The following is a 26470-nucleotide window of genomic DNA, read 5'->3' as shown; positions in this document are numbered from 1 at the left end:
ATGGAAATGCCACCAGATGGGAGACACGTTGTGGTGACAGGAGCAAGGAGCATGTACAGTTTTTGGCATGGGGGAGGGAAAACAAAAAGGAGAAAAGCAGAAAAATTTCTGTCCCCGCAAGTGTTTGTGAGGGTTTTTGGTCATTGCCACTGGGACAGCCCACCTTGAGGTTAGTGCCAGCAGCAAGGAGCACCCAGGAAGTGTAGCTAACACCCGCCCAGCTGCCATGCAAAAGTTACTTTAAAAAGAAAATAACCAGATAAAACGAATGCTCACATTAGGTCAGCACGGATACCTTTGCCGTGTCTCTAATGAATCATTTATAAACATCCGTTACAAATGACGAGGGTGATTGTAGCTAAGCTACAGTGCAGGGCTAGGGTTTGGGTTTGGGGGGTTATCCTGCTGCTTTGCAGTTTGTTACAGAGGTAGCTCAGCTGTATTTTACCTGAAACGCTACATGAAAATAATGAACTGGAGATTAGGTTCTAATCAAAGCCATTCTACATATTACAATACCTTTCCATTGCTTTGAAAAAAAAAAATACATACGTTCTGTCATCATTTGTTGAATCATTGTGGCAAAACCAAAATCTACCCTAGGACTTCTCATAACGTGGCAGAATTAAGTGAGATTAAGTAAAATGGAAATTGCTTGATTACAGTCTAATTCTCACACATTCAAAATGTTATTTTACAAGGTCAAAACATAATAATCAATTCTATTTTCTGTGGCTTTTTTCCGCTATTTGAAACAAAGCCTCCCACAACTGGAAGGCAATGCTTTCAAAAGACTTAAAAGAAAAAAACATTTCCTAACGGCCCTCTTTATTGGAAACTGTTAAAAAAAATCCAGCAACCCAAACTACATGTTTTTTACCCCACTTTAGAGAAAGTAGTGTGAGCGAAACATTGTGAATTGGGCTTGGGGGAAATGTAAAACGCCCCATGACGAGAAGAGCATAAAGACGATATCGGCTTGGACCAAAACACGGCTAATGAACAGGGCAGCACCAGTACTAACCTGTAACTCTCGTTGTTCGCAGTTAAATTAACAAAAGCTCCGGTTAGCCTTCGCTGACTGCTTTAACAGTTGTTTGTTTTTGTCACTAATGAAGTCTGAAGAGTGATAAGTGGTGTCACGGCGCCGCGGAAGGCTTCGGTACCAAACGCTTTGCTGTTATTTTCTTGCAGACCCCAGCAGTGACAGGAACAGTCCCGCCACAGGTTCACAAAATGTATCGGAAATGAAACCCGCGCCATCCGACCGACGGCAGCACCCATCATTGGAGTCCAGTTATCCACCAGACCTTCACAAATCATCACAACATGGGGACAGGCGGACTTACGTTAGAGACCTAAAAGGCAGCAGAGAGGTTAGCAGACATCCCAATGAACACCACACTTGGAATGGGACTTCTAAAACCAACGACACCGTGCCAGGCAGGAGGACGGAGAGGTCGCCGGACAGGAGGCGCGAGAGGCAGCCGGAGAGGGCGGTGGTGAACGGGCAGAAGAGGAGGTCTCCCGAAAAGCGGAGGGAAGGGACGAGGAGCGCTGACAACACCCTGGAGAGGCGGGAGCGGCACGAGAGGAGGAGAGACCTCTCCCCCGAGAGGCGCAGGGAACGGTCGCCCAGCCGGCGCCGGCGCTCGCTGGAGAGACTCACAGAGCCGAGGAGGTCGCCCGACCGGAGAAGAGAGACCTCCCTCGACCGGCGGGCCAAGTCGTCCGACCGACGGAGGGAGAGGTCGCCCGACAGACGGCTCAGGGAGGAGCGAGCCGGCCACCGGGAGAGGGAAGACCCCGGCTGGAAGCACGAGGCGAGCCGCCGGCACCTGCCCGAGCAGCGCAGGCGGCCCTACAAGGAGTGCAGCACCGACCTCAGCATCTGAGGGGTCCCCCGGGGTCCCCGTCGCCTGCCCCACGCCACGGGAGTGGAGGAGAGAGCACGGGAGCTGGAAGGATCCAGCCTCCGCAAGGCGAGGAGACACCCGGCACCTGCTGGTCCTACAAACCTTTTATGCAGATGAAATCTTATAACAAACAAACAAACAAAAAAGTGTTGTGCCTGATGTATAATATTAAAGAAAGTATTTTTCAGTGTATTCTTTTTTTTTTTTTTAATTACTTGCCAAATGTTGGTCCTAAAGGATTATAAAGTTCTGTTTCTACATTCTTTGTAGATTTCTTAAGAATAATTCCTTTATCGGGCTACTTTCCCCCCTCCCCAATATAGTAAATGGGGGTAGCCAGTAATATAATATAGGTAAAGGATTTTATGACCAAGTTTGAATAATTTGATCCAGACTGTTCTCTAGTGACTCACTGCTACACTGTATGTAGAAAATTTTTTAAGGGTTGGGGGTGGGGAAGGAAGAATATTGTTCATCTCAGTAGGAATGGAGCGCTCCTGCTGAAGGAATTAAAAAAGAAAGAAACAAAATGTTCCTAAAATTGCAAGAACTGTTTGAAGAGACTACTGTTTCAATGAAGGATATTTATAATAATAATAAATAAAAAATAAATAAAAGAACAAAAAAAAAAACCCACACAGCACAAGATGATTTACGAAAAGGAATTTCTAGTTTGTTCCATGAACAGTTTATACTTTCAGGCCCCCTCTACAGGATGCGCAAAGGCAGAAAGACTGGTAACCACCATGCCTGTGTCACACACTAACGTAGACTGTTGATCTCTCATTAGCCTCAGCAACACTTAACGATATGTCATTAAGGCAGCCACCGCAGCCCTACTCATCTTCTAGATGTATATGGACAGCAACCGGAGCATGCATGGTATTGTTTGTCTGCTTTGAAGCAAGGGAAGGGAACGGGATCCTGGGACAAGGCACAATGCGGTGGGGAGCGGAGTCCTCCCTCGGAGCGGGTGTATTCCTTCTGCTCAGGCAAAACCAGTGGGCTTTTCTTATTTTGCCAAATTCAGAAAATTCTCCTTTTCGCTCAGTATTTAAGTTTTTAGTTTACTGGTTCATCCTCACTGAGACAAAAGGAGTGCACTTGCTGAGGAAAAAAAATAAAAGTGAAAAAAAAAAAGATGTATCAAATGTATCAAAGAAAAAACATGGGCAAAAAGAGGTAATCAGTGGGACAACCTGGTTGTAGAAGCCTATCCATACTGGTTATATGCTGTAAATTTGAGTCTAAGAACAGCAGCAAAAGGGAAACCTGCAAGTTTCTAAGTTGTATTTTCAAATTTGCAAGTTGTGTGGTAAGTCTGCTGTAGCATTGGTATAAGATTTTAATGGATTACTGCCTAGCTGAGCCAAAATGTTTGCCGTTACTGTTGGACCACTAAAGTAAACTGCTGCTTTTTACAGTGCATTGGTGTGTACATGTATACTGTTTCACATTTTCCATATGAACACAAAAACATTGCAAGTCTATCACTGTTGTTGCCATGGTACTGTAAAAACAAAACCAAGAAAGAAGATGGCCGATCATTGTGTGTACAGTTTAAATTGTAATTAATAGAGCCTGTTGGAAAAAAAGAAAAAAAAGAAAAAAAAAGAAAAAAAAACTGTTGCCTTTTTCTTGTATAAAAGAGGATTTATGACAAAATTTAGCTGTGAGGAATGTGATTAAGTGTTTATATTTCTGAAAATAGAACAAATTGATTCAGGGGGATATATTTTAATGTAAACAATCAGGTATGTAAAGCTGTTTTAAAATGGGAGACTATATAAGTAATTCTAAAGCTTTTGTTGGTTTGAATATCATTTTCTTCATGGTGGGCCTGCTTATATATTATTAAGCACATGTATGCAGTCTCTGTTCTTCAATCATCATTTCTTGCAATGTGCTATAGACATAATGCTCTTTTCGGTGTTGATGAAAAGCAGTATGTGGGCCAATCTTTTTTATAAAACACTATGCATATATAAATACTACATTGTTCATAGCTTTATTTGACTTATTGGGTTTATACATAACACTAGGATGAGTAGATGTGGACTTACCCAGTACAAGCTTCTTTCCTCGGAACAGACGCTATGTATATGATGTAGCAACAAAGAAGGAGAAAGTCTGTGAATGCTATTTTTATTATCAAATAAAGTTTTCCATACAAAGCATACATACGAGTGTAGTGATAAGATAAAGGAGTAGCCACAACGTAATGTTACTTACTCATCCCTGTTTAAATTAGTAAATTGTAGGTTACAGTTTCCAAGGGTCATCCATTGCATACGTTAATCATTTGACAAGCCTTAAAGCAAAGGTTCCCAGTTTTCCAATATAAGATTTTCTTCCCCAGAATAATCAGAAGCTGAGTGTTTAGGTGGAGCAGGGTTTGTTATTATGCCTGGCTTTTGTGTCACTGTTCAAGATCATCACACGCAGCAGTGAACAGTTTGTATATCCATCACAGCTCCTGCAAAGGTGGTCTGGTGCAGCCTAAGTCTTTAAGGGTATGTTTGGGTCAGGGAGAAAGTTTATGGACATTTTAGGTTTGAATCTTTTATGACGCCCAGTGCTTTTTTACTATGAAATTATATTGTGATGGAATACATTGCCCCTGACTTTATATCTTCTGCTGTTTGTACTGTTTACCCTCTCCAAGATCACATAATAGCATAGGTTAAATGATCTTAGCTGATTAGGTGAGTCTTAAGCTTTTGAAATGTTTTTTTTTTTTTTTTTTAATGTAAAAGATGATATTACATAATACTGAAATTTTATATTACAAAACATTTAATTTAAAAAATACTGAAAGATGAGGGGAAAAAATACGTAGTTGCTCATAATGCCTTTTTAGTGGTGGCATCCTTTCTACTGCTTCCAAACCCACTGAGAAGGAGCCCTGGTCTAAAGCAGGGCATTGCAGCTCTGTATTCCATGGTGCAACTCTATTCCCTTTAATTCATTCCAGCTTTACTTCTGACCATGAAATTCTTATATTTTTTCAAAACTTCTAAAACCAAAAAGAAATGCTTTTTTAGACTGTAACTTTGCTGATGTTTTCCAGCAATGATCTACAATTATGGAGTTGCCAAAAAAAAAAAACAAACTTGTTTCTGATGAAGAAGTGAAAAGTTAATGAAGTGGTAAGTGAAAAATTCAGCAAGTTGATATGTTGATATTGTTAGCTTCTCTTTATTTTCCTTTTTTTTTAACACCTTTTTTTCTTCTTAGTTTTACATAGTTAGGATCCTGTACCACCCATGTGCTCGGTCCTGTCATTTGTGTATGTCATTTTGATTAATACCTGAATTTTTTTTTAATACCTTTTTTTTTTTTTTGTCTGCAGAGGGGCTGTTCACCAGCATGAAGAATTATGTCGTTTTTGATCTTTTTGGTCGGAGTTACAAGGAACTTCTAGGTTAGCTGCACTATGTTTGCTGCCTTTATTCATTTTCACTGAGTTACCTCCTCCTTGAATATTCATTCCTTGGCATTCGAGCCAGTGTTTTATTTCATAGTGATCTTGTGTTAAATCCATCTGCTGTACTATGCTTGTTTTATCACCGTAGAAGTAATTATAGATACTGTTCTCCTCCTCAGTTTGATACCTTTTGTTACAACAGGCTTTCAGCTCTGTCTCTTGGCTGACTATTCTGCCGAAGAATATTATAAATGGCTCATAATATGTTCAGTTTATTTGGCTTTCATAAATAGTACCAGGAAAAGATGTCATTTATGACCTGCTGCTGCCATCTGTAAATGTGTGCTTGTTAGACCTTTGAGGTTGCCTTTTTTTTTTTTTAAAGATAAATCTTTAAAAAAAGAAAGGAAAAAAAAAGAGTAGGAACTAAAAAAGTACCCCAATTTACTCAGCAGTTGTTGTAAATCGCATGAGTCTGAGATGATGCCAGGATCTCGGTTGGATGTGAAGCTAATCCATCAGCATTACTCCCTGCGTATATAATGAAGAGGCAGTAAAGTGTCATACAAATGGAAAATTGTGGGGTCTCAGGATGGAAAGGAGTGTAAAATATGTGCTGCCACAAGCACTGCTGCTTAATGCATGTAGAAATTCAATGGTTGGGACTGACCATATTATGACAATCTGTCACACAGTCCCTAACTTCAAGTCAGGGAGTGCTTTTCAGAATTTAAGGCATTACTATTTCTTTTTCCATATTGCCTTTATTGCCATAAACGTACAGCAAGATAGTGCTATACCTGTGCAACACATCGGGGAAAAAGCAAAGGCTTTGCCTTTGTAGGACATCGTCTTCTCGTCCATGTTCCTACAAGAGGCCCTCAAACCACTTCTTCAAAAGAACTCATGGCAATTAGCGTACAGGTTGCTGTGATGTGAAATTTACCCTTTACAGTGCTCCTCTAAATAATAAATGTCCATCAAAGTTTAAAAACACAAAGTTTAAATGTGGACACAGAGTTTCTAAAATATTTAAAATCATTATGTTTCTTGATATTTACAGGGCCTAGGAGAGAGAGACAGCACACATGCTCCTTCCCAGATGGAACTGTGATAGCTGCAGGATTGTTTCTAAAAACTAACAAATTCAATCAAAATGTAAGAAGTTGTCTGCAGAATGGTGTCTGTACTTTCAATTAAATACCCATAAGTGGATATGGTTCTGAGCATATTCTATCTAGGATATATTAGGGTATAAATGCCATTAAAATGAAGTGAGGCTTATGCATGAGTTTGGTATCAGGCAGTTTTAACATTTATTAACTATATACTTAATATAATTAATGTAAGTAGTTTATGATGGTATAGTTTATTTTATATAAATACACATAAAACTGTATAATTGTTATTCACTACCATTTATTAACCCCCATATTCCAGCAGAATTTAGTGCCCAACTGACTTTGCATATCTGGGCCTATGGGCACCAGCAGACGAGCTCTGGCCAGTCAGCAGAAAGTAACGCATGCCCCAGTGCTTCCATTTCAGAGCAAATCAGACATCTCTGTGTAAACCCGTTTCAGTGAAAGCGTGAGCTAAATCGATGCACCCCTCACTGAAGCAGCAGAGATGAACACCCACCGTCGATGTTGCTGGCTGTCTGGGCAGGTGTGGGGGAGTTGAGGAGGGCTGTTATCCTCAGCAAATCTCTGTCAGCGTGCAAATTGCAAATCCTCCGTTTCAAAGAGTTGTCTGAGCCTCAAGATGTCGAAGCTGAAATGGAGGCGGTTTCTTCTCTTCAAGGAGTCTCATTAGCTTTAATTTTGCAACAAACAGTTTCTTAAAAGAGAACTTTTGAGGAGGTTTGTTGCAGCAAGAGGGAGAGAAGAATGGAAATTGGTCTGCTGAGAAATACTTTGGTTGAGTGTTTTCTTTCGTCATATCCAACCAATTGTAAATTGCTGGCATTGTGCCTCAGCCAAAGTTAATGGGGCCATTCCTAAGCTGATGGGACTTGGGTGCTTACTGCAAGAAGTCAAGCTTGTATGGAACAGGAATTAGACATTGCTTATGTGGCTCTCATAGAGAAGGCTTCCTCTCCACTCCTGTGTCACCTACAGCCAGTCTTAACTTTCCTCCCTTTGCTGTTTTTCAGAAATTTCAGTCTTCAGATTTTCTGTCTGTCATTAGAGGACTGAAGTTAAGTGACATTAACTTGCATTTGCTGTGAGCTAAGGGCATACTTATGGGTGTATTTGTGGCTGAGCTTATCTGCAATAATTTGTTGAGTCAGGGGAAGTGGATGGTGAGACTGTTCCTCCAAGCTGGTGCCTTTATGAATGAGATCCGTTGAATTGGCGATCTTGCTTCTGTCTGAGGATAGTTGGAAACAGGAATGTCTGGGGGAGGAAGTTGGCTGAGGCTCATTCCATATGTGCTAGAGAAAATATTGATTGGATACGGAAGCAACTTGGAGAGTTTCTTGAGGACTCGGGCTTTTGTTCCACATAAATGAGCAGTTTTTGCTCATTGTTTCTCAGTAACGTTCTTCTGGATCCTGTTTTTGCTTCTAAGACTCCAGTTTGCTTTGGGGAACCCCCAGGCAACTTCTTTCCTCTCTATTTGATCCAGCAATTGTTGCCACTTCTTTGAAGTGTCGAGTCTGCTGGCAAAGCCCTTGTCTTTGTAACCTTTGAGCTGCAGTTGTGCAATGCGGGGCTAATGTCCAAGAGCAAGAGGCAGTTGTACAGTACAGCACCAGGGACGGTCAGCGCGGCCCCCTCCTACTCCTCAGTGGAAACGGAGATCCCAACCACAGGCATGGAGAGACGAGGAGAGGGCAACCTCGGGACGCAGACAAAGCCAAGAATCATTCTCTGAAGGAGCACCAAAGTACCATGTCCTTTGGGTTTCCAGAAGTGACATAAAAACTAAAAGCGGTCGTAAGATTTATGTGGCTGATTCACAGTACTGACTTCATTATTCTGTGAAATGTACTGAATGGTTAGAAGATGTTTAAAGATGGTCCCAGTGTGAGTTATTAACATGGTATTAATAGCAGTAACAGAAAGAAAAGACCATAAGAAAATATATGGCATATGTTTCTTGTCACGCGTTCTTATTTTCTTGCTGAGGTGGCTGCACTGTTGAGGATGCATCAGACATCTGTTTTCCTTCTCCAGTCCCTTCTCTGTTTTAAAGGATAACTTGATGGGACAGGTACTTTTAGACAAAATACTTGGGATGTCAGAAAGAAATCTTTGTGCTGGAACCTTAGAGAAAAAGTCTGAAACAGGTCTTCAGTGGTCCTTGGAAAGTATTGCTTCATACAAGTGATACTTGATATCACTGAATATACATTTTCTACCCTGAAAAGGCTTAGTTCTTAATAAGAGGAGCTGCTAAATGAACTTTCCTAACGTGTGGCATGCATCGACAAAAACATTTTCTTTTCCCTGCCTAATTAACAGGATTGAAAGTTGACTGCGGCTGAAGCTCCTTGTGCCTTTGGGACAGCGCGGTCTGGAAGTTTTCAGTTTAATTGTGCAATAACCATGCGAAAATATGCAAATGATAAACAACTCTGAGGTGCTTAACATGGCAACACACACACAATTCTGATTCTCTAGAGCCTGTGTCGAGAGACCGGAACAAGCCTGCACGAGGGACCCCATACTTCTGGGGTGCATTGCAGCTGGGTTGCCTTCACACCCACAGTCAGTGGCCTAAATGGGTGGGCACGCAGATCTGCATTGCTCCCGAACACATGTACACATTTCTGGGGCATCCCAAAGCCTGCACAGTTGGGTTTTCCCCCATGAAGACCTCCACATAAGGAGGAAAACTTCCTTTTGCTGAGAGCAGAGTGACAAACACTGCCATCCCGTGTCGTTGCATTAACTCAAATATTTTTAGCCTGAAGTTCTGTCTTAGAGATTAAACTCTGTATGCAAATAATATTAATATTCATGATCATTGCTTCTGCTATTAGCATCACTTCAATATATGGGAAAAAATTGTGTCCCTCTGCGTACTAAGGATTTCTTTCATCAGGATGACTCTCCTTATTCCAGTTAAGATTTAATATGAATAGCTCCTTCTTCTGACAAAGCTTCATGGTCTTTCCAAATTACGTATCCTTTCTGTTACTGACATGTATTACAGCAACACAGTTTCATGATTTTCACCTCAAAATTTCTTCTGTAAAAAGGATGTGCTCTAATTCAGTGGGAAAAAATGGACGTGCACTGGCTTCAGGTTTAGATTTGTTTTAGTACCTGTTTCATTGAGAAAAATTATCCATAATGATAGATGTTGGGAGAGAGAAGTCAAGTGAATTTTGTAGTAAAATACTGAGTAAAGAGACAAGCAGACTGTCGTTACGGGCTTCATAAAAAAAAGGTTGTATGTTTGATTTTACTTCTGTCCAAAATGAAGTCTATTTTTTAGTATGTGTTTGTACTTATAGAGATATTTTGTTTCATGTTTTCCCACTCGCCTTCCTACCTGAATTACCCCATAGCTGCTAACACCTCATGATTTATATCACTGTCTTGGTATATCTCTTTTGATAAAGTGGCATACCGTTGATTCCTTTATTTTCAGCATGCTCTTTGTCTTTATCACTTTTACTGCAAACCGTAGTAATTCATTCTTTCTCAGTCTCTGGTTCCTACAAGGTCTTGTACTAAAGGCAGGGTGCTGTGAGATTTGGGGCTTCATTTATCACAGCAGAATTGCATCAACAGTTTTGCAGCGAAGTGGAAAAGTTGGGAAAATACTGAGAAGCTGCACAAGCAGATTTCATACATCAGGCTCTATTAGCAAAAAAACAATTTTCCAATTTTGTGCAAAAACAGAGCAACTTTTGTTTGCATGGAATCCTGCCAAACCCACATTAATCGTATTTAATTTGCTTGCTTGGAGCCCAGATGAAAATGCTTTTCAAATAATTAGTTGACTGCAATCATGGAGATCCTGATTCAGAAAAAAAGCCTTGCTCAGGAAAGCACACAAGCATGTGCCTGAGTTATGTTGAAGTCAGGGATGTAATAATTTAATTAAGAACCTTTCTGAGGCCTGGAATGTTCATTGGAGTCATAATGACCAGCATTGTCTTAACTTACGCCAGAAACAGCACCACTTGCGGTCTGCTGATTAATGGTTTTCGTGCTTTTTCTATCCTTGGCTTTTTCTTAACCACTTGGACAAGGATCTTCAAGACTTGTTCCACACGTGTTATCATGTGGCAAATCCTCTTTTACACTACGAGTGCATTCAAAACCTGGCTCTACCTCTGCATCCTGTTATTGGCCTCTCCCTGTCCGTGAAGTTCCTCTTCGTGATGTCTGCCCAATGTGTCTCTGCTTGCTGTCTGGGGATGGAAAATGGATCTAGTCTGGGGATGTCTGTTCAATTAGGTGCATTAGATGAAGTATCTCTTCTCTCTCTTGTTAGCCAGTAGCAAATATTCAGAGGGTTTCTACTTCCTTTTTTTTTTTTTTCCACGAGTTCTTATGGTCCCTGTGTTGAACCATGTTCCCAGTCTTGCCATGGCATTCCATGGCTCAGGCTCAGGTGTGTACGCAGACTGCTAGGGCATGCTGGCATCAGGGGCATCATGAGATCCTGGCTGAGGGGGCTCAGTATGAGCTGCAGGAAGCAGACCAGAAAGGTAGACTACACGTACCCTTGGTAAATCCTGTGCTGTCAGCGAGCACAATTTTGTATTGAAATTAAGGTGCCAAAACCCAGGTATACAGAACAGTGTGGGGTGATCCGAGTAAAACAGCGTTTCCATAGCAATGAAGTAGTTATGTACTACGCGAATGGTCTGGAGTTCAAAGAGAATCAGAAGGAGAAGCTGAAGTTTCAGTATTTTCTATGGTGGAAGTGGACCAGAAATACAGAGGGAAAGGCAGATGTTGAAATAAAGATAACACCAAGTGCATAAAAATCCATTCTCTTAAAAATAAAAAATAAAAACCCTGTCAGAATGATAGTCAGGGTAGCATTTAGCTCTTGATGACTAAGGTAAGAACAAAAAGACAGCAAAAAACAAGCAAACTGGGAAGGTAAACAGCTGAGGAGAGATTTCCTGCAAAAGATAGCAAACAGGTTTTCAGATGTTCTTATATTTTGCCAAAACTTTACACTTTTGAAAATTCTACCCTCCTATAAGCTTGTCCACACAGATACACAAAAGCAGCCCACCCTTCAAGAGTAACTGTTTTTCCTCTCTCAGCACCCCACAAAAAAAAAAAAAAAAAAGGCAGTGGAAATGTTTCAATGTGGGATGAACATACAAATGTTATAGATGAAGCAGCAGAGAAGTGACAAGGAAACGGAGAAAACCTTGCGCTGCTGTCCTTTTCCCCACACGCGCTCATTTTCTTTCTCTGCATATTTAGCAGGGTTAAAACTAGGTCAGACCCCACCAGCCATGTGCTGGGGCTGCCTCTGGCTGCCACCCGTTTCCAGGGCTGCTACAAGATACCCGCTGGGGCTGCGGAGCCTGATCCTGCTCTTGCAGACCACGGTGTAAATCAGAGCAGCCACAGGGTTAGCAGGGTCTGGCGTGGTGAGAGACGGAGAAGCTCATGCCCTGCAGACACAGCCTGATCCTTACGGCATGGTGTTGAAGGAGCAGGAGGGTCTTTCATGTAAACAGGGCTTATCCTTATGGCGGGAGTGGGGGGCAAGGTGTGTGAGCAGCGACACTTGTGCGGGGCTGAGTACAAGGCTGCTTGAACACAAGCTCCCTGGTTTCCATGTTGCTCTGCAGCTGGTTATAGCATTTTTTTTTTTTTAAACTAAAATGGGTTTTAAAGGGCAGGCCAAGGCCCAGTAACTAAAGCTCCACAGGTCTCTGAAATGAACCCATCTTTACAGACAAGCGTAAATCCTGATATGCTGACACTGCAGCGATATATTAGTCCTGACAAATGGACCCTTAACACATCAGGGTCGATATTGACAAGATGAGGGATTTAGTTTTTCTTCAGAAGCAGAGAAGAAGTCGATGGGCAGGGAGGCCATTCCCCAGCGTGCCTCTGAGGAGCTGCCGACACAAATGCACCCCATAACTTCTGCTTATTGTGAGAAACTTGAAGGGCATGGAGACTTTTTGTACCGGGCTAGTGAGAATGCGCCTGCTCTTCTTTTGATGGGACTTTATTCTTTTTGCTTTTACCTTTCTCTAGTGGCTAATACCTTGAGATTTGTGTGGCTCCTGGAGACCTTGCGGCCGAGCTGACCCACGGCCATGCCCAAGCTGCGGGTGCGGAGCTGGGTGGGCTCCTGCTCGGCTCAGGAATAACGTGGGGGCTGGCACGGGGCTGGTGGCAGCTCACCCACCCCTCTCTGCACAAGGACAGAGGCGTCTGGCAGCCAGACCTGTGATGGTCCTGAGCAGATTCCTGCTTCCACATGAGCTGGCTGCTCTCTCAACACCTGCTATGTATTTTGTATGTATACATGCATGTATGCAGCCCTAAGATGCAACTCAGGATTTTCCGCGTGCTACACACAGCCACAGACTGTTGTTTGTTTCCTCCCACCACTGAAAAAGTGAGTCCAAAGTGTTCCTTCAATCAAGATTTAAATCCACCAGCTCCTCACCTAAATGCAAGCTGCTCTCCCATGTTCTCCCAGTTCTTGGCAGCCTTTGGCTGTGGGTGCCCTTCTCACCTCAGCAGTCTGATGCTTCTTGCTAATCCTCCATGGCTTAGGGGTGAAGGGGGAGATGACTTTTCTAAACTCTCTGACCCCTTTGAGTGACAGTGGTTTGGTTTTTCCCCCGTGAAGCGTGTCCCTTGTGGCAGCTTAGCCTTTGAAGTGGGTTAGGTCTGGACACGGGAAGCGGGCATCAGGCAGAGTAGGAGCTCCTCAGCTACTGGGCTTAGGGGAGGAGAAGACAGGTGGGCTGCCAAAAACGTCAGCAAGCCCAGAGCCCAGCAAGAGGAGGGGATACCCCCGTTACATGTGCTGGTGGCCAACACAATGCACCCCCACTGTGGTCCTCATGGGACTGGGGACGGGCATGTTGGAGGATGCTTCAGGCAACCACAGGCAGCAGGGACCTGTGCCCCTACCCATCCTCACTGAAGAAAGGAGACTTCCCGAAGCACAAGGACCCTCTGACCCTTCTGGACCCGACCAGCTAAGCCACGTCCCTGGGGTAGGGCCTGAATCCACCTCTGTGCCAGGCATGGGGGCATTGGATGCTTCCAGGAAGGTTATAGTTGAAGTTCCCTATCAGGCACACACGTGTTTATCTTGGAGAGCTTGAAAGAGTTATGAATCTGCCAAGTGCATATCAAGCCAAGGTGGAGAGCAGAAGAACAATCATCGTCGCTGTGGCAGGCAATATATTATGGCTGGCTTGCCAGGTTGAAGAGTGAATGCAATTCGTCTTTGTGTTTGCTTTAGTGAGGGATAAGAGACTGTTTTGCTTGCTCAGGTGTTTTGAGTCTTTTAACTCAGTTTTTGTCTTGCTGGGTTTGGGAATTATCTCCTAAGTGTTTGTGCATTCCTCCTTCTGAAACTGGAGGTTATTTGTGTGTTTGTTCAGAGTGAAGCAGGTCTGCTTTACGTGCTACTACTTCACTCTCTCGTTGATTGCTTTGCTGCTGCAGTTTGGGAGGGGAAGCAGCACAAAGAGGCTGAAGTGGTGTTTTTGTGGGGGGGGATGAAGCACGGGAGCGTGCTGTTTATTTAAGAATCTGTTGCCATGTTTGTTGAGGCAACGCTGGTTCATCTACGTCTCTGCTGCTGCAAGTGAAGGGGATAAAAAGCAAGCATTCCAGTTCAGGCTAGAGGGCTTGTTGGCAGGAGTGACATCTGACAGGGAGACAAATAGGAGCAGTGACAATAAGAAAGCCAAATGGTGGCAAAAAGTTTGGCCTTACTTCTCAAGTGAGCTGTCTTCCTGCTAACATGGCTGTCTGCTGCTGGATCAGAAGTCATTTCCACCTGGCCAGGGCAAGGAGCACAGGTCTGCTGGTCCCTATCTGTGTAGTCATGCCTGCAGCGTGACGTTAATGCTAATGTGCAGCTGGTAATATGTTTTTTAGGGTTATTGACACTGACAGAGTAAGGATTTTTTAGGATATCTCGAGACACTCATCCTGCAGGGAGAAGGAACCACTCCATAATATTTTGCCACCCAATTTACCTTGAGATGTCACAGAATATTCCCTCCAAGTGGCCTGCACAAGTAACTGGATGGGTAGAGGACTTTGTTTCTTCATTCCCTTGGAATAATTCATCGGCTGACAGCTGTGCCTGCGAAATGATGAGGTGCCTCCCTCAGAAACAAGCCCTGACGATCCACTCAACGCCCAATTCGGTCGCGCTGCATCTGTGCACTTGTCGTGGCTCTGTTATGCAACCTCTGCGCCTCTACCCACAGCCTGCTGACACTCATTTATTCATTTGATTTCAGCTCCATGTGCAGCAACCGCTGTCATTTCCATATTACGAAAGGAGGCTGGGAACATGTTGACACAAGGCTTGGGCTCTTGTCTGTGCTCAGATGGCAGATGGGGAAAGCTCTGCACTCATCAAGGAAGAGAGGGTATTCAAGGACATTTTCCCTTTGGACTGAGGCTCTGTTGGGAGAGGTGAGCAGAAGCGGGACTTCCGTTCCATGAGAAAGGCTGGAATAAATATTTTGTCCTATTTTTGCAAAGTAAAATTCCAGCTTACACGACTGGGAAGAGACAAGAACATCGTAACATTCAGTACAAACGACTAAATTGCTCTGGTATTTCTGAAACAAAAATGAGCATGAAAGCTCAAGCAAGAAGTAAATCTTCTTGCTCTGGATGCCCCAAAGGGGTCCTGTCACCCACAGCGAGGACGAGAAGGAGCAGTGGGGGTGTACAACACAGCACTGCCAGCTCTGCAAGAAAACAGGGAAGCCCCCCCAGTGTCCTCCTGAAAGCCAGAGCTCCCCATCGCTCCCCTACAGCTCGGTGCCTGGAAACATCCACTGTGATATCAGAAGCGGACAGCCTGCAGTAGGCACACAGAAGAAGATTTAGGAATTATTTTTGGACTAAGTTGTTTCACGTTTGCCTGGGGCTGTGGGAAAGTGAGTTGGATAGTTCTTACTTGATTTCTCACTGTGCTCATCTATCTAGCTAATGCTCTTCAGTCTGCATCTCCTACATTTGCCTCCCCCATCCCTAAGCTGATCTCTCAACCTGGCATACGAGAAGTGTTATGGGTGCATTTCTCATCCGTGTTACAGGAGAAAAGCTGCCCTTCTTGTACCGTTTGGGGAGGAGGGAGAAGGTGGAGGAGCCCTCCACAAAGAGGTGAGGCCAGCAGGTGCCCTTTCCTTTTCTGGGGTTGTCTGCTTGTCCTGGAGGAAGATGAATCTTGGCTCAGAGACAAAACCACAAAACATCTATTGAATAATCTGCTACAGGTGACAAAGGCAGCAGTGATAAGGGAAAAGAGAAACTTCCTGAAGGCAAAATGCAGGTCACCTGGAAATGCTGACTTCAGCCTTCTCACATTTCCATTTGACCTCCTGTCACAAACTAGCCAAAGCTCTAAAAGGACCCACTTTATCTCCCCACAGAGGGGAAACCTGCCTCCCTGCAACATTTATCTAAAGTGGTTATGCTGTAAAAATGTGATGACTGCCTCTGCAGCACTCACCTGCTTCTATAATGGGATAATTACAGATAAAGGTAAAGTGTTTTTAATTCTGTATCATTTTTAGGTTGCTGGTATGTAAATGTACAGGAGATGGGTTAATAAAACAAGTTGGAATTTCTTGTAGTGAGCTGTTGGAAGGACTTATCAACTGTAGCTGAATAGTACAGACTTGATCAGTATAGGTGGAATTGCTGGAGAGGAGATGAGGCAGAGGGCAAAGTGCAATGGCCTGTCCCAGCTCTGCGTGGTGACGGATGCTCAGGGCTAGGGCTCAGCACCACTTGTGCTTAGGCTATCGAGCATGGAGCTGTGGCTTCCAGCCCTAGCTCTGCAAGAGAGGTTTGTTTCTGGCGTCGTGTAACTCTTGTGCCACAGCAAAGAGAGACCAAAATTGTGTTCCCTTGCTTCCTGCCCTGAAAAGGCACTGATAGGAAACTTTCTCCTCTGAGCACCTGGGCACGTTGGGTGTTGCTGAACTCTCTGATATCTCATGGGCTGGCTAAGGACCGAATCGAGCACCTAGTAAGCCTGGACTTTGGTATCAGCTTCCGCCCGTGGAGGAGAATGCTTTTTGCTTAGTCTGCCTTGTGCTGTTATACAAAAAAGATCAGCTGCTGTGTACCTGCCCTCTGTCTGCAGCTGTGGAGGGTGGCGAAGGACACAGCTGGTGTCCCCTCTGTGGGTGAGTGCCCTATTCAGGAGCGAAACGGAGCTGTTCCCACACAAGTAGGTACTGCATTCAGGCGCTGGCTCTTAGCCTTTCATTCAGTGTGTTTTGTCCACAACGCTTCACACAAAAGCATTTTTCCAAGCACTTAAGGCATGGGCATTTCTCTATTGAATTTTTGCTTTGCTCCCCTCATTTGGAAAGGAGGGGATGCAGAACTACGCCGGTTCTCCAGCTCCCTGACATCTCTTTGATTTCCCATATTGTCCAAAACCCTCAGTCGGCTCAGTCAATAGCATACTTGGCCCTTCAGCCACGCAGGGAGCCTCAGCTCACTCTATAGTCTTCAGATACCCAATTCTTTATGTTGCTTTTTCTTTCCATTTTTATACCTGGCTTACAGCTCTAGCCTTCACCTTCTGGAAATCCTACCTGGTGTGCTCAGGTCTTAGTGGGAATATGTGCTGCTTGCTGAGCAGCCTCTTCAGCTGCTTTCTTTTGATTCATTGCTTCTTAGGATTCAGCCCCTGACTTTCCTGCTAGGTAGGATTGCAGCAGTTGAATCCAGCTGGATTCTCGTGTTAAAGTGCCGTATTCGCTGTGCATGGAAATAACATTAACAGCCATGAATATGAAGGGAGTGCAATATTCCTCTGCCTAGAAAGGGGTTTTGACTCTGATTAAACTCTTCAAGACAGTGTTATTATCATATTTCTTTTGAATGTTTTGATAACCACAAATGATTTTACACTAATATTAGCAAAGAGAGACGTTGTTTTATTTATGTTTATGCTTGGTGGCCCAGATATATGATAACAATTTCAATCTGTCTGTTTAATTAATGCTCACAGTGCAAAGAAGAGGGCTGCACAGCAATAGAGAATATGACATTTGACTCTTCAAATTGAGAAGCCATAATCAGAGGTGATCAATGTTATTTAAAAAACACAATTACTGTTTGGTACCAGACAGGTTTGGGCCTTCTGATTGAATGCAGGCTGTATGCAAAAGGCAGTAGCTGCTGGTGGTGCTGGGTGAACTGTAAATGTTTCATGACTTCTTTCACCTTGGAAAAGCTGCGGTGCCAACCTGTCACAGGAGCACACTTAATTGCTCTTTGACAACATTTTCATTGTTCCCTGGATATGCACTGCGGCCCCGCTTGCCACCCCCGCCCTGCCCTAAGAGCTCTTGACATGAAAAGCCATTGATGGATGAGCTTGTTTTGACTAATTTTGAATCCACTCGAACATTACGGGTTTGAAAGTTCAGTGCTGATGTAACCGAGTTCATGTCCTGAGGGGACGGAGCACACTGGCAGGAGGGGAAAAATTCCAATGGCAAAGACTGGTAGAGGCGAGAGAAAGGCGGTGAGGAGACAGCAGGACCCAGGTGATGGTGGGGAAGGATCAGAGGCAGAGCAGAGGATGGAAATGTAAATACGGTATGTATGTGTGGGAATGTATTTGAGTCACCTTGGCTTGTTACTGAAGCTGTGCTTAGCCGTGGGCTTTCTTCTTGCTGAAAAGTGACTTAGGTAAGAAAATGAAGTCTGTTTTGCAAGGAAAAATATCAGTTGCGTATGTGATGGGCTGACAAAGTTGATGAGCTTGATTCTGCATTCCAGACCATGGAAACTTAGATTTTTGACTTTCTAAGGAAATCCTTCCTTCCTTCCCTACCTTATTCCCTCTGCTCTCCCAGCTCAGGCACTAGGGAGAATGGGATTAGTGCAAAAACACAGCTGATGCCTCCGGAAAAGCAGATTTCAACCTGAGGGAACTGAAAATATCATCCAGCACAGTTGGATTATATGAGGTCAGCTGCTGTGTGGCTGACACAGGCTGATAGACCATCCCTCCCTGCCAAGGGCTCCTTGCAGAAGGGCTGGCGTGATCTGGCAAAGGAAGCTCGTGGTGACTGGCTCAGGAGAAGTTAAGATTACATAAAGCGATCTTGCTTCCAGCATCTCTTCTAGAGTATGAGCTCTCTTTCCTCGCCATTCAGAAGTATTAATATCTGCTGAACTCATTGCATCACATCTGGATGGCTGACAGCATATAATAGAGGTCAAAAAGGATTGTATTTCTTGGTCTTCACATCACTGGTCAGGAGCTAGCTGGTGTAGATGAGGCATACTTACATGATTATGATGGCAATTTGTAAGCCTTCGCTTGAAGCACTGCAACAGAGTCTGTTGTATGAGTGAAGCTGGTGGCTGAAGTCCAAGTCTTTGATAAATCACTTTATTGCTGACCTAATGAGTTCTTTGCGACAAGAAGATTTCTATAGCGGCCCATTCAACAAGCTATTTTCTATACCGATGGTCAGGGCTGCAGAAATGGTCACTCACAGAACAACCAGGAGGTATGCTGCTTTGCAGAGATTAATTGGAGGCTTGAATGGTCTCAGTGGTGAACGCCAGATGGTCTCCCTTTTGTATAAAATAATAATAATAATAAAATTAAAAAGGAAAAAAAAAGCAGTGGCTTAATTTGGACTTATTTCATTAGCAGCTGATGTCACTGGTTTCCATCCTATTCAGATAATTGATGAAATTCCGGAGACTTGTTCTCTCTTTCAGTTAATCAAAAAAAGCTGATTTAGGGAGGGAAGGGAGGGCAAAATTCCTGAACCTGCTTTCTTTCCTTCCTCCTCTCAGGGAAGTGTGTATCGGGGAAGGTCTGGATCCACGTGGCTCTTGGGTGGAGGAACAACCCTACCACAGGCTGTGCCCATGGGAGGGAGGAGACCACAACCCATCACCCCAAGGGGAAAACAGGCCCTTTAACTACCTAGATCTTAACAAAAGGGGCTGATATATCTTCTCCCTAATTAGAGAAATGAAAATGGGGGTGGGCAGCCTAAATGGCCATTTAGCTGCTTGCTCCTTCCTGTTATTTTACCGTGCCTTTTCTCTTGGGTTCCCTGCAACATGGGAGCCCGTTTTATTGCACTGAGCCCCCCTTTAAGGCTGTGGTGTAACAACCAGATGGAGTTATTAGAGGTCTTTAAAAATTGCTATTCTAGATGACTAACGATAATGAGGTGACTAATAGCTACTGCTTCTGGGCAGAGCTGTACCTATAATACCCTATCTTTACTACATTTGCTCAAGATGGGGGGAGGGTGGGGGGGGGGGTGGGGAGATAAATTTTGCCTAAGCTGGAACTTTTTCCAGGTCAAGTCTCCTCTTATTACGCAGTTAATCTTGAAGTATTATATAAAGTTTGGGGCTGCAAAACTTCTGCAAGGCTGAATCAGAGATAATTAAAATGAAGCCTTTTCTCCCGGGGGACGACTCCTCAATCTGGGCAGCGCAGAGCCGTGGGGGCTCAGAGGACCAAGGAAGCACCTTGACACCCCGGGTGCTGAGCTGTCTTGTGGCAGGGGCTTGTTCTCCCTCATTTGGGTGAGGATGCAAAGCACTGCCCTGAGGCCTCTGCAAAGGTAGAAAGCATTTCTCCGCGGGAGCCTTTGGGACACTTTTCAGGGCTCAAAGGAAGAAGGATGGGACCCTGTCCGTGTTCGTTAGCCACCAGCCTCCTGGGCAGCTGTCACCTCTGTTTGTACAGCACCTATAGGTGCTGTAGGCTATGCCCTCTCTGTCCTGCAGCACAAAAGCTGCACAGAATGTATAACCAAGGAGGAGAAGAACCCATCCAGTCGCTGTAATTCAGTGGTGCTCTGTTGACTCGTGACCCAGAGTGTGCTAACAAATTGTGTGTGTCAGCAGCAATAAATGATGTGAAAATATAAGATAGCTGGGTGTCATTTAAAGCCATAAAGGGTTTAAAATATTCGCCAGGCTTTGGTCAGTTTGCACAAGATGACTTTTTACTTTCATGTGCAGTAATGGATGTGCACTTGGATGTAAAAGCTTTCTATTAGCCACCATTTCAGGAAGGTTTTTTTCCTACAAACAGGTCTCAACACCAGACTAATTTTGCCATACTGGTGCTTTCATTGACATGTGGACTGTGTGCTTTAAAAAACTGTCTAAAAGAAAAGGTTACTGAAGTTGCAGGCAAGCTCAGGCTGCTGGTGCTGTTTTGTGTGTGTTTCAATGGCAAAAATCAGGCTGAGTTCACCCCAGTAGAGATGAATTTAATTCAGTTATTTGTTTTTCATTCTTTCTGGTTGACTTGTTGTTTGCTTCATTTTCTTTTGGTTTAGCCCTTTGTTAAACTAAGAAATGGTAATCCATGCTCGACACCTGTATGTCCTCAATCATATGTTGGCATCTGCCTGTAGGAGCGATATGTTTGTAATAACCAGGAGAAGAAAGATGTGTGACGTTCTTGGGGGCGCATGTTTGTGTGTGCGTGTGGTAAGAATAAGGCAACCGACTCAACTCCCTGTTGAAAATCGCGACGTGCGTTATCTGCTATCTCACTGTGCCTGTGCAGAGCTATCAACAGCTGAGATATCACAGCTGTCAACTCGTACAACCTCGCAACTTATGATTAACAGGATTTCCTTTTGGTTATTAAAGCAATAACAGGAGATGCTTTGTGGAAAGCAACTGAATCTGCAGCAATTGAACGTACTGTTTCCCCGAGATACATCTCAGCTTATTTTCTGCCAAAAGGCATTAAGCACCACGTCTTTAATACCTGTAGTCAGCTGGAGCTTTACGGGCTGCATCTCACCAAACACAAGCTGGGCAAGCTCCCATGATTTGAGTTCAGACTTGCATTGAGCCTTTGTGTTTCTTTTAGCTATTTAATTTTTTTGTGTGTCTGGGGGGACCTGGAGGCAGCCAGGGCTCTGGGGTGGATGTGCCAAGGACTTTCCTGTAAATAGAGAACAATGAGGACATCCAAAGGATTTTGAATTATTAAACTGGCCTGGAGTTGGTTGTCTAGAACATCCACTAAATCAGAAAACTTTAGAAAAGAAGAAACTTGTGTCTAATGAATAAATAATGTTTGGAAACCAATTTCTTTGCAACCCTACATATACTTGGCAGGACAGACTTTGCCCTTGTCTTAGCCTTTGCCTACCACATTTCTGGGGCTCCATCAAGCTCCACACAGGTGCCTCTGTGACTCCCAGCACACTGTGCTCCCCTGGGCCCCAGGGAAGGGGCTGGAGCCAGCCCCTCCATGTCCCCAGCCCCCTGGCCCTGCAGCGCTGTGACGTGCCCTGCTGGGGCACAACTGCTGTCACAAGCCTTCTCTTGAAGAGCGCAGTGTGTCCCATTGTAAACCATGGGATTATGCCCAAAAGCCCTAAATTCAGCAGCTGGCATTTAACTTGTCAGGAAGCCTTATTTCCCTGAGTTCTCTGAGCTCACATGTGGTAGCAGTCATTATCAAGAATACCTTTACCTTCTATCTTTACAGATAATGTCAGCCAGTGTAGAATACCAACCAAGACAGCCAATTCTTTTGCAGCTATTCCTTGTTATAAACACCAAAGCTACTTGTTGCCGCTCAGCCAGGTGCTTGGGCATCCCCAAACGTGGTAAGATCTTTGTCTTGGCCCGGTGGGCTCATGATCTTCAGCAATTCTTATTCTTCTGTTTCCTACCTGGAATGAGATGACTGATCTGCCGTATCTAGCAAGATGTTCAACAATGCTAGGCGAGCTGGGCCAGAATCTCTGCTGTAAATGATAAATCAATATTGAAATTTGACATTTTGTTGTCCAGCTCCAGTCTGTCTGTCTACCCACCTATGTGTCTGTGTACATTTATCTATCTATCTATTTTGTCCTATCGCTAGCTACTACACATGTATATATAAAATCACATTTCAGCCCTGATTCACAGAAGTATTCAGTGCCTCATAAATCCTTCTGCAATTCTGGACATTTCATCTTTTTTTGCTGCAGTTTTTGGTGTAAAGCTGACAGATAAACAGCAAAATCTTTCATTCCCTGGCTGCTGTAATCAACTAGCTATAAGAAGAGGTGGCAAAGTCATTTATATTGTTCAGAGACAATAATTCTTTTCTCTCCTTCCACGGGGCAGAAAAAAATGCTCTGGTAATGTAGGAGCTTAGAATTTCCATTGAAAGTGCCTCTAGTTGACTTATGAGACAAATGAATGCAGGTCGCTTGTATTAAAAAGATGTTTTATAACCTTTCTATACAATGAAAATGATGTGTGTGGTGTAAATATTCTGGAGTAAAAATTGCATCTGTTAAAATCTATGAAAGAAATAACTAAGGAAAATGGTGTTGTGAGTGATTTCCTGCCTGACCTGGGGCTCTGTAGTTCATCAGCCAGCCAGCTCGGTGGCCCTCTCCTGCTTTCTCATTCCAGCCTAGTGCAGGCAATGTGTCTCAGTAAGCAGCAGTGCAATAAATGGGGCATTTCCATTGAAGCTGTACTTCAGTACATACATATATTTTAGCATTGAGGTCAGACTTCTTCAATATCTGAGGTGGATCTTCAGGGCCCTTGATGTCCCCATGCTGAGGACCTGGGGCAGGCTGGTAGATCCCCTTTTAAACCAAGGAACTTCCAACCCTATGAACATACTGCTCAAGGAATCTTTCTTCATCTTTGTAAAAGAGAACTTAAGCCATACGTATTAGGTGGTTTGGACCTCACACATGCATTAGATATTCAAGAATTGCTGTTCCATTAAGAATGAAGTGAACATTTCCCATAAATGTCATCTTTTGTCCATTTTCTCTTACCTTGAGAAAAGCTCATCGTATGCATGTTTACTCATAAGATGAAACGTACCCTTTCTTCCTACTCATTGCATACGGATCTACAATAAAAATGAGGCATATAAGCCATCAGAGACATAGCCACAGGCAAGAAGCAAAGTGGGCTTAGTGACCTTGATGTGCATGCCGTAGTTGTTATGGCAACAGGCGAGCGAAATCACTGTTGCTAGGGCTCAGAGAAATAAAGCAATCTCAGTCACTTAATGGTCATTATTCTCTAGTAACTTAATTTTGAATTTGCTGCAAGCAAAACTGCAAAATGAGTCAGCAAAGGGTTCCAAGATACTTAGTAGATATATGAATGAGAGGGGTTTTCTTTTCTGCCCCCATCCCTTTCCCAGACTCTCCAATGATGCTGTCAGAAAAGGTTTTCCAGCGGAAGACGATTGGGGCCATCACCCACGGCAGTTTTTAGGAGCCAAGGTGTGACACCAAGAGCAGCCTGGAGGCAGGAGCAGAGTGTGGTGGGACCTGACCCCAGGGAAGAGCAGGAGGCACTGTGGCCTGGAGCCACCCTGCTTTCTCCTCCCAGGACAGTGATTTGCAGCTTGTATTTATGAGCAGCAAGTTATAATTCTGTTCCTAACAGTACAGGAAAATGTAAAGAAGATGAGGAGAGGAGGAAAAGATTTACTTGCTTAAAAAGTAGGGAGATGTGGTACTTTTATTCTCACCTGACCACCACTAAAATTTGGCTCAGCTTCTCAGGTGTTGGAGATCAGTGTTTCCTGCCCAGGAAAGATGTGTAGATGAACTGGGTAAAAACTAATTCATTGTGGTTTTAACGCTTAAAAGTAAAGATCCCCTTAAGACGTTCTAATAAATGATTTTTTAAAGAAAACTTTAAGTTTTAAACATGTTTAGGTGTTTTAGCAAAATAAGAAATTATAAAACTTCAAGAATCAAACAAGTGTTCAAATATCAATGACAATTTTCATTGAAAATAGAAAAGAAAAATAACCATGGCAAATCTTAATCCTGGTGACATTTATGGCAAATGAGTGCACACAGTGGGAAACTGCAACCAAATCACATTTTGCTGTGGAAATGAATATCAGCATATGTTTGGAATATCTCTGTTCCTGAGTCCTTTCATAGCCTTGCATCTGAAGCCAAACAGAAGAAGATAGACTTTCGCTAAAATAAATACACCAAGCACCCTATTACAGGCACACCACCAGATCCCCCCGAAATGTCACTGCGGGCTCTGGTGACCTGTCCTGTGATTGTGAATTAGCGTGGATCCTTCCAAAAGCTAATTGCAAACCCTTTCGATTCCCAGCTAATTTCCAACAAGGCCAGATGCGAATTTGCAGTTTAGGTCTCTCTATTGCTCCAGAAAAAGCAGTGGCATTAGCAGCTGAAAGCAGTCATCATGTGTTTGTTCCCGCAGCAGGCTGATTGCTCATCAAGCAGAGCTGAATCCCATAGAGGCTGAGCTGGATCGCAGCGCTATACATATGTATTCCTTCCTGAAAATGGACACAATCAGGCCGGTCGTGTATCCTGCCAAGACGCCTCTTGGTTTTGGATGCCCCGGGTGATTGCAGGGAAGATTTGCTTCTGTGTCTGTATACGTTGGCATTTATCAGGATGGTCTCCATTGAAATCAGAGATATTTCACTGAAATGTAGATGGAATTCCAGCTGGATCCTGAGCATGAAAGCTGGTCCTATAGAGGACATTAGGATTGGTAACTTGGGTTGGTGCTTTGAAAACGTAGCTGGCACATCTCTGATGCTGGGCTGCAGGAATCGGGGTGAGCAGTAGGACTTGCCATTGCCCTGGGGCATTTCTGCTGGCTCAGAGGCCCAGCGCCCACCAGAGGACTCTGCTCGGCTGGGCATCGTTAGGGGGCTCTACCACCTGAAAGATGATGATATGGGGTCGCTTTTCTGGGGTAGCTCTGTCACAGCTGCGTGTTTGGCATGAGCCCGTTTCTGCCTCAGCCCTGAGGGAGCCAGGAGGAAGGGGGGCCCTTTGCTCCCATCAGCCAAGGAGCTGGCAGACCCCGTGAGCTGCTCACTGACGTCCCCCCACAGCTGGGGACCTGGTGGGCTGCAAAACTATGTGGCCATGCAGCTCAAATCCAAGGAGGGCATACAGGAGGCCAGAAGGACGTTTGAGGGATGCCACAGTCAGTACCTGAGAAACTAATACAGACAAATAAGAATGCCAGGATTGCCATTTTCTTCCAGAGTTTTGCATATCTTACCTGATGCTGCAGTCTGCAGAGCCTTTCTGTGGTGTGCTAAAAACTGTGCTAGAATTGAATGTAGTGACATCCATCCCTCTCTGACTATTCTGCGTCATGCTGGTTTTGGAGTGATCCTCTCAGTGACAGAAATTGCCAAGGCTCCTCTTGCATCCAGTACTCTTTCTGCTGCTGCTTTAAAACTCAGCTGATGGTTGGCAGGCCCTCCAGCAACTGTGTGTAATTAAAGTGTTCATTTTTTTAAAAGAAATTGATCATTAAATTAAATAGTTATTGAAAATGTTGCTGCTAAATAGCCAAGCAGATGATTAAGCAAAGCTTAATGAATATTCAGAACAGAAAAAACAATGGTGGAAATTGCTATTCTCCTCGACATGAACTGCAGCGTATTTCCATTCACACTGGAGTTTTCAGTTGTATCATCAGAAGGGGAATAGCTGCAAGAGATCTGCCCCGTCAGTGTGTTGCTAAATAGTAAACAAGTTCATACAGCGATGCTTTGGCATGACGTATGCACGTTTTCATCGTCTGTAGTATTATGTATGGGAATATTGAAATGGCACATGAAGGTGTCAGTTGGGCAAGAGAAACAGGTGGTTGGGTTGTTGTTGTTGTTTTTTACTCCTGTTGAATTTTCTGTTTTTGTTGTTTTGTTGTGCTTTTTTTTTTGTCTTTGAAAACCTCTTTCTCTTTTTCTTCCTCATGCATCTTTCAGCAAGACAACCCCAGCCAATGTGTCTGTCTGTATCATGGATTTTGTTTTCCTGATCAATGGCATCAGGAGTGCTGCATCTGAAGTTTTAGGGCATTCTCTGATTTAGTGTTTTTGTTGTTGTTGTCGTTTGTTTGTTTAGCTTATTTATTTTAATAATGTATTGTGCTGGAGA

At 43.8% G+C, this 26470-nt stretch overlaps 1 protein-coding gene and 2 long non-coding RNA genes across 43 annotated transcripts in view; 1 reads left to right on the top strand and 2 right to left on the bottom strand.

The window, feature by feature from the left end:
• Nucleotides 1–2548, top strand: part of MAGI1 (membrane associated guanylate kinase, WW and PDZ domain containing 1) — a 325450-nt gene extending 322902 nt beyond the window's left edge. For all 41 annotated transcript variants that reach the window (XM_083795144.1, XM_083795135.1, XM_083795146.1 and 38 more), the window contains one exon: nucleotides 1195–2548. In XM_083795144.1, the coding sequence (XP_083651270.1) occupies nucleotides 1195–1895 (701 nt within the window). In that variant the 3' untranslated portion in view covers nucleotides 1896–2548. The remainder of the gene's footprint in view (nucleotides 1–1194) is intronic.
• On the bottom strand, nucleotides 2097–16046 carry LOC310880015. The gene is made up of 2 exons (XR_014571325.1): nucleotides 15460–16046; nucleotides 2097–15360 (listed from the first exon to the last, which is right to left on the bottom strand). It is a non-coding gene; the product is annotated as an uncharacterized lncRNA (long non-coding RNA).
• A 4651-nt stretch (nucleotides 16047–20697) lies between these two features.
• LOC310880004 lies at nucleotides 20698–23391 on the bottom strand. Its single transcript, XR_014571321.1, has 3 exons — nucleotides 23333–23391; nucleotides 22217–22291; nucleotides 20698–21477 (listed from the first exon to the last, which is right to left on the bottom strand). It is a non-coding gene; the product is annotated as an uncharacterized lncRNA (long non-coding RNA).
• Nucleotides 23392–26470: the final 3079 nt, after the last annotated feature.

This window comes from Anser anser, assembly GCF_964211835.1.
Source record: "Anser anser genome assembly, chromosome: 12".
Classification (NCBI taxonomy): Eukaryota; Metazoa; Chordata; class Aves; order Anseriformes; family Anatidae; genus Anser; species Anser anser.
The sequence above is the reverse complement of the archived record's forward strand: the minus strand, read 5'-3'. Positions and strand labels throughout refer to the sequence as shown.